Source organism: Coptis chinensis, chromosome 9 (genome assembly GCF_015680905.1).
Source record: "Coptis chinensis isolate HL-2020 chromosome 9, ASM1568090v1, whole genome shotgun sequence".
Taxonomy (NCBI): domain Eukaryota; kingdom Viridiplantae; phylum Streptophyta; class Magnoliopsida; order Ranunculales; family Ranunculaceae; genus Coptis; species Coptis chinensis.
In genome coordinates, this window is record NC_141464.1 from 65,832,441 (window position 1) to 65,846,914 (window position 14,474).

Below are 14,474 nucleotides of genomic sequence, written 5' to 3' on the forward strand. Positions count from 1 at the left end.
CTGTAAAAGTTTTAGTGGTGAAATGAGATTGACACGTGGTTGGATATCAGAGAGTGTCAACAACACAAGGTGATTATGTGTGCAACAAATTCACACTTTGCTAACAAAGTCTAGAGTTCACCAAAAAAAAAAAAACTTGGTCCCAATGTTTTGAAAACCGAACTGGTAATCGAACTATTTTTTGTTAAAATGGTTTAACCATAATTCGACTCGGTCGAACTGATTGATGCTTATTTAGTAAATTTTTTAATAAATTATATAATTACAAAAAAATAATAATAATAAATACATGTTTTAATTCAGTATTAATTGGTATTATAAATCAAAATATAATAGAAATATTCTACAAGAAATACATAATAACATGTTGAGGATTACCTTGTTTAGGTGTTAGGTACTTAGGTTCAACTGGGGTGGAATTTGGATCGGGTTGAGGTCTAACTCGAGTTTCAAATGTTTCAATCTGAGCCTGAGACTAAGTCCTAGTCGGTCTTTAAATTTTCAGTCCAAACTCAACTCGGGTTGGGTTAGGTTGGTCAAAATTTTCGGATTTTAATGTTAAACAGTAAAGAACTCAACACCTTTTCACTGTCAAATAAATAAATTAAGAGATAAATAACACTAAAATTCAATATTCTAACTAAATCAAAGGGATTTGATTATTTAAAAGAGAAACTAACATGATTCAATTAATCTCTCTTAAATTGATATTCTCAACTTTATTTTTGACAAGAATAAATCCTTATTATAAGGAAATAATATAACATAATAGAAAAATAAAATAAATATAAATATATATATATATATATATATATATATATATATATATATGTGTGTGTGTGTGTGTGTGTGTGTGTGTGTGTGTGTGTGTGTGTGTGTGTGTGTGCAATGGGGCTAGGGTTTTTCGGTTATTTGATATTCTAACCCGATTCCAATCTGAAACTGAGTCGGGTTTTGATTTTACAAGACCAAGCCCCCGACAACGGATCTAAAATGTTAGCCCAGGACCAACAAAAGTTGGGTTTTAGCTATCATGCTTGGGCTAACCGGACCCAAGTTCCACCCCTAGGTTCAACCCCCCCACACTATCCATTTTTCAAGAAAAAAAAAATTTATATTTTGGCGGTCCGGTTTTTCTTAGTTTAAAATTGAACCGGTTTACTGGTTCTACTCTGGTTTAGCTTAGACCGAGGGTCCAACAAAAATTCCGGTTTTCACCAAACCAAACAGAAAATTTACCGGTTCTGTCGGACCCAGGTTCAACAACCGGTCCAGTTCGGTTTTCTAAACACTGTTTCTCTCCCAATTTCACAGTAGGTCAGTACAGCAACCACGTCTTCCGAAACCTTCTGGTAAAAAAACATCGAAGATTTTTGTGTATCCTAAGGTGATTTGCATGAATGGTGGAGAAATACATAGTCGTTATTGATGTGTAGCATCAATCGTAGTTGTGTAATGTACGATGACACCTAATTGTGAGACATGAAAAGGAAGACATAACCATGAATTTATTTCTCACGTTGATGGAATACTACTGATATTTCTTCTTCGTAAGTGTATATATAAGTAGACCTTCTATGAAGTTCTGATACATCAAATATATAAGTGTATATATAATAATTAGTTGAAGTTCATTGAAGACTAAAATGTCTCAATTCTTCGTCGCCCACACTAACAGTTCTACTCTGTTGCCACCAAGTAACAGTATCAATCAAAGGTATATTACCAGTGATCGGGTGACTTGCCATGTTCAAAGTAGTAATGATAGCAGTACAGAAAAACTAATCAACTCAAACAATCAGGGAAATACCAAAAGAACATTTGGCATCCTGATTTGCTCGAGTCATTGCAGACTGATTATAAGGTGACTATTACTTACTCTCCGTTTGTATCATTTGGCATCCTGATTTACTTACTCTCCGTTTGTATCATTGTGGTGACATATACTTGAGACATTATACTGTTATGTGTTCTGTTCAATTGGCATTTTAATTACTTCTGCTAAACAGGAAGATGTTTTGTTATAATTTGATTCACAAGTTGGTGTAAACTTTGAGTACGTTATCCTAGTTTAGTCGTAATGACCAATTCAAACATAAGGAATATATATTCCAAAGTTTAAGATGATGACAGGAAAACTTTTTTCAACTTTGTAGGAGAAGGCATGCGCTAGACGAGTTGAAAAGCTCAAAGAAGAGGTGAAAGACATGCTTATTGATGGCACAGTGGGTTCATTAACTAAATTGGAACTGATCGATGACTTGAACAGGCTTGGGGTTGGATACCACTTTGAAAAAGATATTAACAAAATACTGGACACCCTAAGCATCAACAAAGATGCATGTCCTAAAGATGATTTACATTCCACGGCCCTGTATTTCAAACTCCTCCGACAACATGGTTTTAAGGTCTCAGAAGGTAAAACGTTGCTTCACACGTTAACTGATGTACAGCATAGAGTCTATGGTTATTGTCTAATTGTTTTTAGTAAATCCAAATTTACTAAAAACAAGTTATTTTCGTTTTTATTATTTAAGTACAATTTAAAAGTGTTTAGAAGTCTAGTTTGTGAGTTCTAGTAGTCTTAGAAGGTTACTATTATGATATAGATAGATTAGGAAAGTGTTTCTTAGTGTTTTGATACATAGGTTTCTAAGATGATTTGATGAAATTCTCTATATAAAGAGTTTCATGGACAAAAATTGTAATAAAGTCTTCAATATTATCAATAAATTTATGTTTTAATTTATTTCTTTAATGTTCTAATGAACTTTTAATATCGCTTCGGCTACGTCATTAACTGTAATAGCCAACTATATATAACTAGATAGATAGAGAGAGAACTTTCATGCGGTATCTTAAAACATAATCTCATTCTTTTCTTTGTACGTTATTGAACACCTAAGCATTTCCCAATGTTGCGCAGTCTGTGGTTCTTTTCCTCGGAGAACTCAGAGCACATTGGTTTCACTCTCATGTTAACCTTTTTACCCCTTACTTTATTTCATGTCAATGGTAGATGCGTTTAATGACTTCAAGGACAAGACTGGAAGTTTCAATCTGTGCTTGTGTCAAGATGTTAAGGGAATGCTGACTTTATATGAAGCTTCTCACCTTTGTTTGGAAGGTGAGAAGATCTTATATGAAGCCAAAGAGTTCACAGCTAAACATTTAAAGCTTCTAAATGGTAATATAGATCGAAGCCTTGCCGAAGAAGTGACTCATTCTTTGGAGCTTCCCTTGCACTGGAGGATGCCAAGGTTAGAGTCTAGATACTACATTGATGCATATCAAAGCAAAGAGGGAATGAATCCAGTCCTGCTTGAACTTGCTAAGTTGGATTTTAATATGTTGCAATCCATACACCAAAAAAGAGCTAAAAAAAATATGTCTAGGTAAGAATTACTGGAGCACTCTTGTCATTGGTATTTATGTCTGGAGTAGATCATATACTTTACTCGTTTTGTTGTCTATCAGGTGGTGGAAACATCTTGGTTTATCCAACAAACTGAGCTTTGCAAGGGATAGATTGGTAGAGGGTTTCTTATGGTCTGTTGGACTTGCTTATGGACCTCAGTACCTATGCTGTAGGGAATGGATAACTAAAGTTGTTTGTTTCATATTAACGCTAGATGATCTTTATGATAATTATGGTTCATTGGAAGAACTTAAACTTTTTACTGCTGCCGTAGAAAGGTTGGGGTCTACATAATATTGCGGAGGCTCATATCTAAATCAAGAGATTAGGCTTAATTGGTATCTGACTGAAAAGCTTCCTTCAGGTGGGATCTCGCGGCATTGGCACAACTTCCAGACTGTATGATAACATGTTTCTTGGCTCTTTTCAACACAACAAACGACATCGTCTATACAAAATACAAGGCACGCGGGTTTAACATCTTACCACAGTTGAAGAAAGCGGTATTGCATCAGTTTAATCTACTTTTTAATTTTTATTTTTTTCATTTTAAATTTGTAATCCGTCTCTAGCTGAATTTATTGAGCACCAAAAAAGAAGTACAGCTGAATTTATTCCTTTTTTCAGTGGGCAGAGTTTTGTAAAGCAATGTTGGTGGAGGCAGAATGGAGTTATATGAGATACACACCATCGCTCAGCGAATACTTGGAAAATGCATGGGTTTCATCTTCCACAACCGTAGGTCTAGTCCATGCATTTTTTGGAACAGAGCAACTCATAACAAATGACATATTAGAATGCTTAGACAGAAATTCAGATCTCATATATTACTCTTCCATGGTTTTCCGGCTTTGCAATGACCTAGCAACTTCATCAGTAAGTAGACTATACGGTTTTGGAATGTTTGTTGACTTTTCCGCTTCTAACCTCTTTGAAAAATGATATTTGATTTAGGCGGAACTGGAGAGTGGCGATGAACTATCAGCAATCCAATGTTACATGCACGAGGCAAATACTTCGGAGCATGTTGCTCGTGACAAAATTAAAGGTCTAATCTCAGATGTGTGGAAGAAACTAAACAAATCGATCTATGATTCACCTTTCAAAAGTTCATTTGTTAATATTGCTATTAATCATGCAAGGGCTGCTCATACCTTTTATCAAAACGGAGATGGAGTTAGTGTTCAAGACCATGAAGCCAAGAAGCGTGTCACAGGACTATTAATTGAACCAATTACAATCCAGAATAAGGAATCTTCGGAGTCTCTTGAACTTAATAGTAATTAATTAATCATCTAGAGGTTAAATTGATGATAGTATATGTGAAGAGTAAACATTAATCAAGTTGAAATGCACAATTTGGAATATATATATATCAGTAATTCTCTAAAAAGTAGTTACTTAAGTTAACTTAAAATAAGTACGTAAGTAAAACTTCACCTAGAAAATGAATTCAACCTTAATTTTTTGTAGATATGATATATTTAATATTAAGATCATCTCAGCAAAAATTTATTTCATTGGAAACCTCTAACATTGACAAAAAATGATTGCAAAAACTCAATATTTCTGGATCATTATATTTCTTTTTAAAGATAACAACAATTTTTGTTTATGTTAGAGATTTCCAAATGCGTTGAAATTTTGTGGAGATAATCTTTATGATGAGTGTTTCATAACTACAAAATATTATGGTTGAATTCATTTTATAGGTGAAGTTTTATTTACGTACTTATTTTTAAGTTAACTTAAGTAGCTACTTTTTAGAGAAGGACTGATATATATATATATGGGGAGGGATACGCCCACTCCCAATTTCGCCCATTCCAGCCCACTCTCAATCTCGCGCACTAAGCACAAAAAAAAAAAAAAAAAAAAAAAAAACACCCTTCGTTCGCCCACCAGCAAAAAACGAAAACCAAATTTATAACAAACAAAAACAAATCTCCAGTCTCACCCACTCCCACTCCACTCCAAATCTCATCCACTTGAGTCTTCTACTTCTCAAATAGAGTTCAAGCCGCATTGCCGTCTTCAGGCTTCAGGCAAGTAAAAAAATTTCATTTTTTTTTGCATAGCCTGCATTGCTATTTTTTTTTTTTTTTTTTTTTTTTTTTTGTATCCCAATTGTTCTTGTGGCCTATTTCATTATGTATTGAAGTTTGTGGTTATTCAAAGTGATTGTCTAGTTATCATTTCCTACAATTAAAGGTGTACTCATTAAGAATTATGTTTGGAATTGCTCTTTAAAAGAAGCTGTTTCATTATATCATCAAATGGTTTATGCCCAACCTTATATTTGTAAGACATTTATATATCCATTTGTACTTAAAGCTTGTTCAGGTCTTAGTGATGTAAATACTGGTTGTAAGTTTCATGGTAGGGTAATTAAAAGTGGACTTCAGTTATTTGATAGAGTTGTTGAGACTTCATTGCTTTCTATGTATAGTGAGTTTCATAGTTTAGATGCATTTAAAAAAGTGTTTGATGGAATGTCTGTAAGGAATGTTGTAGCTTGGAGCTCAATGGTATCGAGTTATGTTCGTAATGGACGGGTTTATGATGGGTTGGGTTTGTTTAGAAAGATGGGTTTTCAAGGGGTTGAAGTCGATTCGGTTATATTGCTTAGTGTGAGTGAAGCTTGTTATTTGTTGTGTGATCGTAAACTTGCAAAGTTTATGCATGGTTTTATTATGAGGAGGATGATTGAAAGCAATGAGTCTTGGAAAAGTTCTTTAAATCAAAATTTATCAAACCAAATTTTCATTTCATTTTATCAACTTGCACTGGTGTTTCCTTCGCTAAATGGTACTTCAAAGTATATATTTCATTCCTTTCCTCAATTTTGCCTAACCCCTTTTGATAGTTTTATGTATAAGTAATGACAAATGACTAAAATATGTTAATAGAGAAAATATGTCGAAACAAGGAAGTGGGAAAGTTAAGATTAAGGTTCATTTGAATCACCAGTTAAGTTTGGTGAGATTGTGGCAATGTTTGGGTCATTAAAGGAGTTGGGATCATGGAAGAAAAGTTTTAAGATGAATTGGACTGAGAATGGGTGGGTTTGTGAAGTGGAATCAAGAGGAGGTGAACTTGTTGAGTTTAGATTTGTTGTTGTGAAGAGTGACAAGAGTACAAGAGTTTGAATTGGGAAAGAGGTGATAATCGAATTTTAAAGCTGCCAAATGGCGGTAGTTTTGAGTTGGTTTGTCATTGGAATAAGACTGTTGAAAATGTAGAGCTGATACCTTTTGGTTCAGTTGATAATATTGAATTGAAGGAAATTAAGGATGGGTCTAAGAATGCTGAGGTGTAGAATGTAATTGGAGGAGAGCCAAGTCTTTTTGTTGAGCAATGGAAAGGGAGAGCTGCATCATTTATGAAGTCTAATGAGCATAGAGAAGGAAGTAGGAACTGGGATACTAGTGGTCTTGAAGGCTTTGCTTTGAACTTAGTGATAGGTGATTGGAATGGTCGGAATTGGTGGCTTAAAGGTATGATTCTTCATTGTAATAGTTTTCAAATTGCCACGAACTTTGACATGCAAATTTGGAATTCAACTTTTGGCTGATGCCATTCAATCAAAGTTGGATTCGTCTTACAAGGCAATGTTTACACATTTTTAAACTAAAAGTGTAGGATGTTAGATTTACACTAAAAATGCTTTACATAATCCCATTGGTGATGCTCTTAATATTTGAAAATTCCATTGAAATAACACATCTTGTTTTGTTTCGTCGTCCCTGTTAATATTTGAAACTCTCTCTAATAGATTATATTTTGTTTTCGTATTTGTTTTATCGATGACAAGAAAATTCGTTTTATCGTATTCGTATAACAAGACGGGTTAATTGTCTTCGTTTTATCGTATTCGTATAACAAGAAAATTGTTATACGTGGTACTTGATTTCGATGTATCCAGAAACCCTGTATTGCAAACGAGGTTAGGGTTATGCACTTGTGCCCAATTTTGTTGTATATGAACATGCATTTTTTTTATCCATTCAGTAGATTAGTAGTTGCTAGATTTCTTGTTGTAGCAAATCGATTGTATTGGATCAAATTCACTGTATCATTGTATTAATTGTAACAATGTTTTGGAGTCGAAAGAAAAAATGAAGGAAAGAAGAAATATTTCTAAGTTATTTCGATTTGGAGTGGTTATGTTTGTATTTGGAGTGGTTATGTTTGTTTGTTCTTCGATTTGGAGTGGTTATGTTCGTTTTTTTTTTGTTGTCATTTTCCGAAGACAACAACTATTTTTTAAATTACCTTGTTACTAATACTTGTTTATTACTATTTTTTGTAGTAATAATGGCTCCTCGATCAAAGAATGTAAGCTTAAAACCATCTACATAGGTGCTGAAGAAATTGCTTAGTGGCGGTAGTAGTTTGGGTCGTCTTGACCCTTTGAGAAAAAAAAGAGGAAGGGCCACGTCGGCATCCGCCCGTAGAGGGGATCGAGAAGCCATTGATCTGAGTAATGTAGTAGGTGTAGGTGATTTAGAGGTAGTAGAAAAAAATAAAAGAAGAAGGAAGAAAGAAATAAGGGCTCCTATTGTAGATGAGGACGTAGATTTAGATGATGATATAGATGAGGATGAGGATGTCGATGTAGTTCTTCTTGAGAATTTAGATGGTGGTGATAGTGAAGAGGAGGATGATTATGGTGATGAGGAAGGGGAAGAGGAAGGGGAAGGGGAAGGGGAAGAGGAGGATGCTGATGGTGATGAGGAAGAGGAAGGGGAAGGGGAAGATGGTGAAGAGTCTAGTGACGACGATGAGGAGGGGAACGAAAAGGATTACGATGAGGAGGAAGTTGACGATGATTTAGAAGAGGATGATGATGAGGAGGAAGAGGATGATGATGAGGAAATAATGGAGCCACCGGTGGTATGTCCTGTTCAAACTTTTGAGAGAAAATCGAAGAAAGACAAGGAGTACCAACTAGGCACATATGGTGGTGGCCTGACTAGAGTGCGAGGACATGTCAAGGACCAGCTGTTGTATGACTATGTTGTACGCGTTGCTCCCGATGTTTGGGAGGGGTAGGTAATATTAATATTAATTAGTACTTTAATTTTATTTTTTTTCCAAAATTAAATCTTCTCCTCATTGACTCTTTGTTGTCTTTATTATTTTAGGAGCGCGGAGTTTTGAAGTGTGGTCAACACCTAACCAAGTTAAATCAATGGAATCTGGAGTCAAAATTTAAAAACTCTCCTAGATTTGAAAACGAGCTCAGAAGAACGGGTTTGTATGATCTCGTGATGGGAGTATACGAGCATCAGGATTCAGTGTTGGTCTCTGCGTTTGTGGAGAGGTGGCATCCGGAGACCAACACATTTCATATGCTATTTGGGGAGATGACTATCACTTTGGATGATGTCTCCCAACTCCTAGGAGTCTCGATCAAAGGAAGAGCCGTGCAAGGGAACATTGATATGAAGTTGGAACAAACTCAGAACATTCTTAACCGCGCCTCTTAATATATCGTTGGGAGCGATTAAGGAGGAGTTAGAAGCCAGCCACTTCATATCAAAAGTAAGGTTACAATTCCTGAAGCATCACATGGCTGGGAAGGTGCATGATAGCGCGATTAAAGTAAAAGGGGTTATGAAGCAGGCATCGACTTTGGTAGAGGTACAACGTGCTGTCAGAGGTTATTTGTTATTTTTTTTTGGATGTACTCTCTTCCCTGACAAGTCTGGGACTGCAATGCCAATTTGTTACTTGAGGTTGCTATTGAAGTTTAGCGAGATCAAAGATTATGTGTGGGGTGTAGCAATACTTGTATACTTGTACCGTGGTCTTGGGGCTACCACAGGTGGCAAAGTCAAAGGCATTTTAGGCTATTTCACTCTCCTACAAGTAAAATATTTAGTATTTTTGTTTATATGTTAACCTTTTATCTTATTAGTATTTTAATTGTGTGTGCATTTTCTCATCTAGGCATGGATCTACGGTACTTTCGCGGTTGAGCCAATCCCAAACTTGGAGTATGAGTTGGCACAGCCTCGATGTCATAGGCACTCAATTTCCGCTCCGCACTATGTTAACGCAAAACATGCATTGTAGTGTTTTCGAAAATTTCTTGATAAGACAACTTGTTTAATGGTAAGTATATGGACTTGTTTAATATTTTATTGATTAATTGATGGTTGGAGTATGTGATTACTAATTTATTCAACTTCTCATATGACAGGTTGAATGGTGGCCCTACAACAATGTTAGAGCTTTACGCCTGGTGGATGATATTGTTTATTTTGAGGGCTTTATATGATTTTATGGTGTTGTGGAGCTTTATGCTGTTTGTAGGGTGGTCCGTCAGTTGGGTCACCTGCAGCTTATATCCGCCAATCCTCCACAACTAAATGTCGCGACGAGAACTACCAACGGATGTGGGTACGAGGTCAAATGGAATCTTCAAACGCACATAACTTCCCGGCTTCATACATAAATGATTCTAACTTAAAATTCCAAATTCAAACCCGACTATACATAACTTCAAATTCCCACTATACATAACTTCAAATTCCAAATTCATATACATAACTTCAAATTCAAACACAAATGATTATAACTTAAAATTTTAAATTCAACTTCTTCACCATCTCTATCTTCGTTGTCTTCATCATGATCTCTATCTTCGTCGTCGTCATCATCTTTATGATCGTCCACATCCTCAATCTCCTCATCAATAACTGTCAAGTAAGAAAGTGATGACAAATGTCAATTTTACAGTGAACTCCAAACAAGAAAATTTTATAAGCTAGAAATGAATGAAAACTACGGAAATCACTTTACTTACTTATCCCCTTCTTCTTATTTGGATTTTCGACGACAATTCGCGTTTGTCGTGATTAACTCCAACCTGGTTACAACTAGTACATCTCACCTGTCTTCTCTTTGGTAGCTTTTGCAATGCCTTTCTCGAAACTCCTTTGATTCTAGTACTACTTTTGTAAACCTTCACTTCCTTTTTCCTTCTTTTAGTTTCTAAGATGTTGGGATTAAAGTAATACTTTAGAGGCATCAATTGCAGGTTGTGAGTTTTCATTGTGATGCATGAATCCTGTTGAAATCTTGCTCTGGTCATTAGTTTTTTTTTTTTTTTTTTTCCTTGAGCTCCAACGATAGTTCTTGCAATCTTTTCAACATCAATTGGTAAGTCTCATCTGCCGTTTGCTTCATAGACTAATTGATTGGTAACCATCTGAAGTTGAGTAGTTCTCAGAACCTCAGAATTCTCATGGCCACTTACTAGTCCACCGTCATACTCAGCTCTATATTTGTTAGCCTTTTTCATCCATCTCTTTAGAATAAAGTGATCGGGTATCTCTATATCACAACACTGAAAAACCTTTACAAGGTGTCCACAGGGTATCCCTAGGAACTCTAAAAGTTTGCATTCACAGTTACCTTCTTTTGTGGCTAAGTTGAACTTCACTTTCCACTGATGCTGATCACCTACCGCTTGAGACTTGTACGTGTAGGTCGTGTAGCCATTACTATTCTTTTCATCATCATCCAAGACATACTCAGCTCGAGCTTTCTCACATTCTTTCTTGAACCTATCATACACATTCCTCGTATACACTTTTGATGCACTTTTCAAGAGAAAGACATTACTATCGGCGATGCGATCCGACTGTTCTGTAGTATAATCCTCTCTTTTTTCTCTTTGAACAATTCTACTCAAACACCTATCATTCTTTAACACAAACTCTCTAAGAGTTGTAGTTGAACGGAAAAAATTCTTATAAAAAGAATTCATACCTTAGGAAAGCCCGATAGTATTAGTGCGAGCATAGAAAGTATCCAAGTGATAAATCGGTGCCCATTCTTCTTGAATCTCATATAGTCCTATGAGCCATTCATTCTCCACCAACTCATATGTAGACATCAATTCCTTCCACTTCGTTTCGAAAGCACTAGGAATATAAGTTTTCCGAATACGCATTTTGATAGCTTTTTTGAAAGATGACTTCTTGAAATAAACATATGGAAGTTTTTTAGGGAATTTCTTCAAAATGTGCCATAGGCAAAATCTATGTCGTGTATTTGGGAAAACCTTCACAATAGCCACCGTTATAGCTCTGTCTTGATCTGTGATGACTGAAGATGGGGCATGCCTACCCATGGCTGCAAGCCAAATTTGAAAAACCAACTCAAAAGATTCTTCTGTCTCATCCAATAGGAGTGCACAACCAAACTGGATTGACTGCATGTGGTGGTTTACTCCAGTAAACGGTGCAAATGGCATTTCATATACGTTCTTGCGATATGTGGTGTCGAAGAAAAGAACCTCACCAAAATACTGAAACTGCATACATGAACGACCATCTACCCAGAAAAAAGTAATTGCCCGTGCTTCACTATCCATCTGTATTGCGTAGAAGAAATTAGGATCTTCTATACTCTTTTTCTTTAGCACCACGGTAGCATCACCTTTGACAGGTTTCTTATACTCATTCGACGGACCTAAGTGGTTCCAACAATCTCTATCAAAAAAACCATTTTGTGGTTCGTCAAGTATATCAACAACTTTATTCACAGGTAACCCTTCATCACGAAATGAGTCAATCAACATCTTAGCTGCAACAGGCAAATTTTTGCAAACAGGCATGCACATCCTTTTTGCCGGACTAACAAGGTTGTAATTGTGTGCACCAACATACTTCACCACTTTCCATAATCCACTGACTTGTTTTGTCACTCTCATTGTTGCTAAACACCCACATTTCACCGTATTCGTGTTTCTCCTCTTGTTTATTCCTTCTTTCTCGGACCCCTCATTTGTTCTTTTTTTCACTCGTTCTATGTAAGTCCCGAAATGCTCGCAAGTCATTTGACAAGTAATCACTTCGTTTGAATGTGGAATTCTTTTTTGGGTACTTCGAGTAACGACACTAAATCCCAATGCTTTTCCGTAGTCTATATAAAACTGTTTCGCATTTTTCAGACTTGTAAAATTTATCCCAAAATACGGAATCTTTTCACTATCAATTATGTTTATGTCGTCTCGAGTTGGACGAGAAGACGAAGCGGCCTCATTTTCATTTTCCTCAGATACTCTAAAATGAAAAAAGATGTCGTCAATTGATTCTATAGAAAACACAATAGATAATCAGTTGAAAGCTACAGAAGTATTAAAAAAAAAAAAAAATCATCTTTGAGGATTTTAGTTTGAAATCAACATCAAATAATTTCAAAATATAACTTGGCAATATAATTAGGATGCAAACAACTCTATTTGTTTAATATAAGTATGTAAAAATCAATGTTTGCTCACCTGAATCATTCAATGTTGTCGTCGATTCCATCTCTCTTTCTAGTTGGCGGGAAACTGGACAGAGTTTAAAGGTTTGCTGGAGAAGAGAATTGGTAAGAATTGGTTTGCTGGTTTAGTGGAGAGAGTAAATTCTTAGTTTTTAGTTAAGGGTTTGATGAATACAATAGGGTTTGGGTTTGGCCCTGGTTTTGAACTTGCAAAGGTGTTCTGTTTGTTTTAATTTGGTTTGGTTTTATTTTTTGTTTTGTTTTATTATAGACCCTTAGATCTTGAGATGATCTCGCGAGGTGAGTGGCCACGATCTTGAGATGATCTCGCAAGGTGATGGGGTTGTCTAAGGCAAATGTCTACGGCATGGCGGGGTCACTTGGCTGCATACCTAAACGATCTGATGGGGTCGTTTAGGTCTAAAGCCAAGCGGTTTGCATGGGTCGTTAAAGGCAAATCTCTCGGGCAACGATTGCTTAAGACCATTTTGAGCACTTCTAAGCGACCTGACTGGGTCGTTTGGACTAAAAACTTGCAATTTTTTTTTTGATTTTCTTCATTTCATATCCAAACACTGGATCAAATTCACATAACTTATTTCATATACATAACTTCAAATTCATATTCATATACATCAAACCATATTCAAATTCATATTCATATACATCAATCCATATTCAAATTCAAATTCAAACTCACGTTCAAATCCATATTCAAATTCAATCTCAAACTCACGTTCAAATTCATATACATAACTTCAAAATTGAAATTCATACAAAATAACTTCAAACATATAAATTTCAACTTCAAAGTTCAAATTCCAAGTTCAAACCCTAATCCATAACCAAATCTTAATCCGTAACAACCAAATCCTAATCTATGTACAAAACCCTAATCCAACTTCAAAGCTCCAACTTTAGACACGATCACGATGGTAACACTCACCAACTATTTCTTTTAGGGGTGCACATAGAGGAGTCAGGTTGACTAAGAAAGGAAAAACAAGAGATGAAGTCATTTACATTCAAGTTTTGTTTTTACTTTTTTTTCTTCAATTCAACCTTTTTCATTTCAAGTTTATGTTTCAATCTTGACTTAATTATAGAAATATGCAACGTACTTAGATCCTCTTAACACTTGTATCAACATACTATTTTTTAACACTTTTATGAATATACTATTTTCGATTTCACAAAACTAGAAATCTATTAGCGTCTGTGAGTTAAGTGATGATGTGTCCATTTATTTTCAATTTTTTTTTTTCCACCCGGCATAACACTAGGACATGATGTGGCAAAATGTGCAATCTAAGCTACATTCCATTTCATAATATCGGTACCACCTGGCATTTTTGATTCATATCTTTCCCTTCACTTAAAATGGCCAGTAGGTTCTTGTACCTTTCAAACATGTCCAGTTCACATCCTCTCATCTGCTAGCAATTCTGCATAAGATGGAAATGCCCAAGAGCCGCAGAAGCGAGCTCTATATTAGAAACCAAATCTCGAACAGGTTCAATTGAGCCTTTGACAAGACGACTGAGATCCTGCACCAAATCCCTAGATTTAAATTCAGTTTTCTTTCTCTCAGTTACAAGCACACCACATCTTGACAATGCTTCCTGCAAATTTTTGCTTTCAACAGATTTTCCACTTTCTAAAGGAACGAGACATTCCTTACACCCAAGAGCAACCAAAGTTGATTCAACATTTGTAAACTGGCTATCATCAAGAAATTCCGCTAAACCAACTACTCACTTGGTTAAATCAA

At 35.6% G+C, this 14,474-nt stretch overlaps 2 protein-coding genes across 2 annotated transcripts; one reads left to right on the top strand and one right to left on the bottom strand.

Moving 5' to 3' along the window:
- The first annotated feature begins 1,584 nt into the window (after window positions 1–1,584).
- Window positions 1,585–4,787, top strand: LOC147477431 (alpha-terpineol synthase, chloroplastic-like). The gene is made up of 7 exons (XM_086582801.1): window positions 1,585–1,864; window positions 2,157–2,418; window positions 3,020–3,395; window positions 3,478–3,696; window positions 3,783–3,921; window positions 4,046–4,294; window positions 4,373–4,787. The coding sequence occupies exons 2-7, from the start codon at window positions 2,208–2,210 to the stop codon at window positions 4,703–4,705; spliced, it is 1,527 nt and encodes a 508-aa protein (XP_086438927.1). The 5' UTR covers window positions 1,585–1,864; window positions 2,157–2,207; the 3' UTR covers window positions 4,706–4,787.
- A 6,414-nt stretch (window positions 4,788–11,201) lies between these two features.
- LOC147477432 (protein FAR1-RELATED SEQUENCE 5-like) lies at window positions 11,202–12,747 on the bottom strand. The gene is made up of 2 exons (XM_086586009.1): window positions 12,717–12,747; window positions 11,202–12,529 (listed from the first exon to the last, which is right to left on the bottom strand). The coding sequence occupies exons 1-2, from the start codon at window positions 12,745–12,747 to the stop codon at window positions 11,202–11,204; spliced, it is 1,359 nt and encodes a 452-aa protein (XP_086442135.1).
- Between the last annotated feature and the right edge of the window lie 1,727 nt (window positions 12,748–14,474).

Coding starts and splice junctions, on each gene's coding strand:
- LOC147477431 (XM_086582801.1), top strand. CDS start 2,208: ATGCTTATTGATGGCACAGTGGGTTCATTAACTAAATTGGAACTGATC. Junction 3,396..3,477: donor GCTAAAAAAAATATGTCTAG/GTAAGAATTACT, acceptor GTTGTCTATCAG/GTGGTGGAAACATCTTGGTT. Junction 3,697..3,782: donor TTTACTGCTGCCGTAGAAAG/GTTGGGGTCTAC, acceptor AGCTTCCTTCAG/GTGGGATCTCGCGGCATTGG.
- LOC147477432 (XM_086586009.1), bottom strand. CDS start 12,747: ATGGAATCGACGACAACATTGAATGATTCAG. Junction 12,530..12,716: donor GACAACATTGAATGATTCAG/GTGAGCAAACAT, acceptor TGTTTTCTATAG/AATCAATTGACGACATCTTT.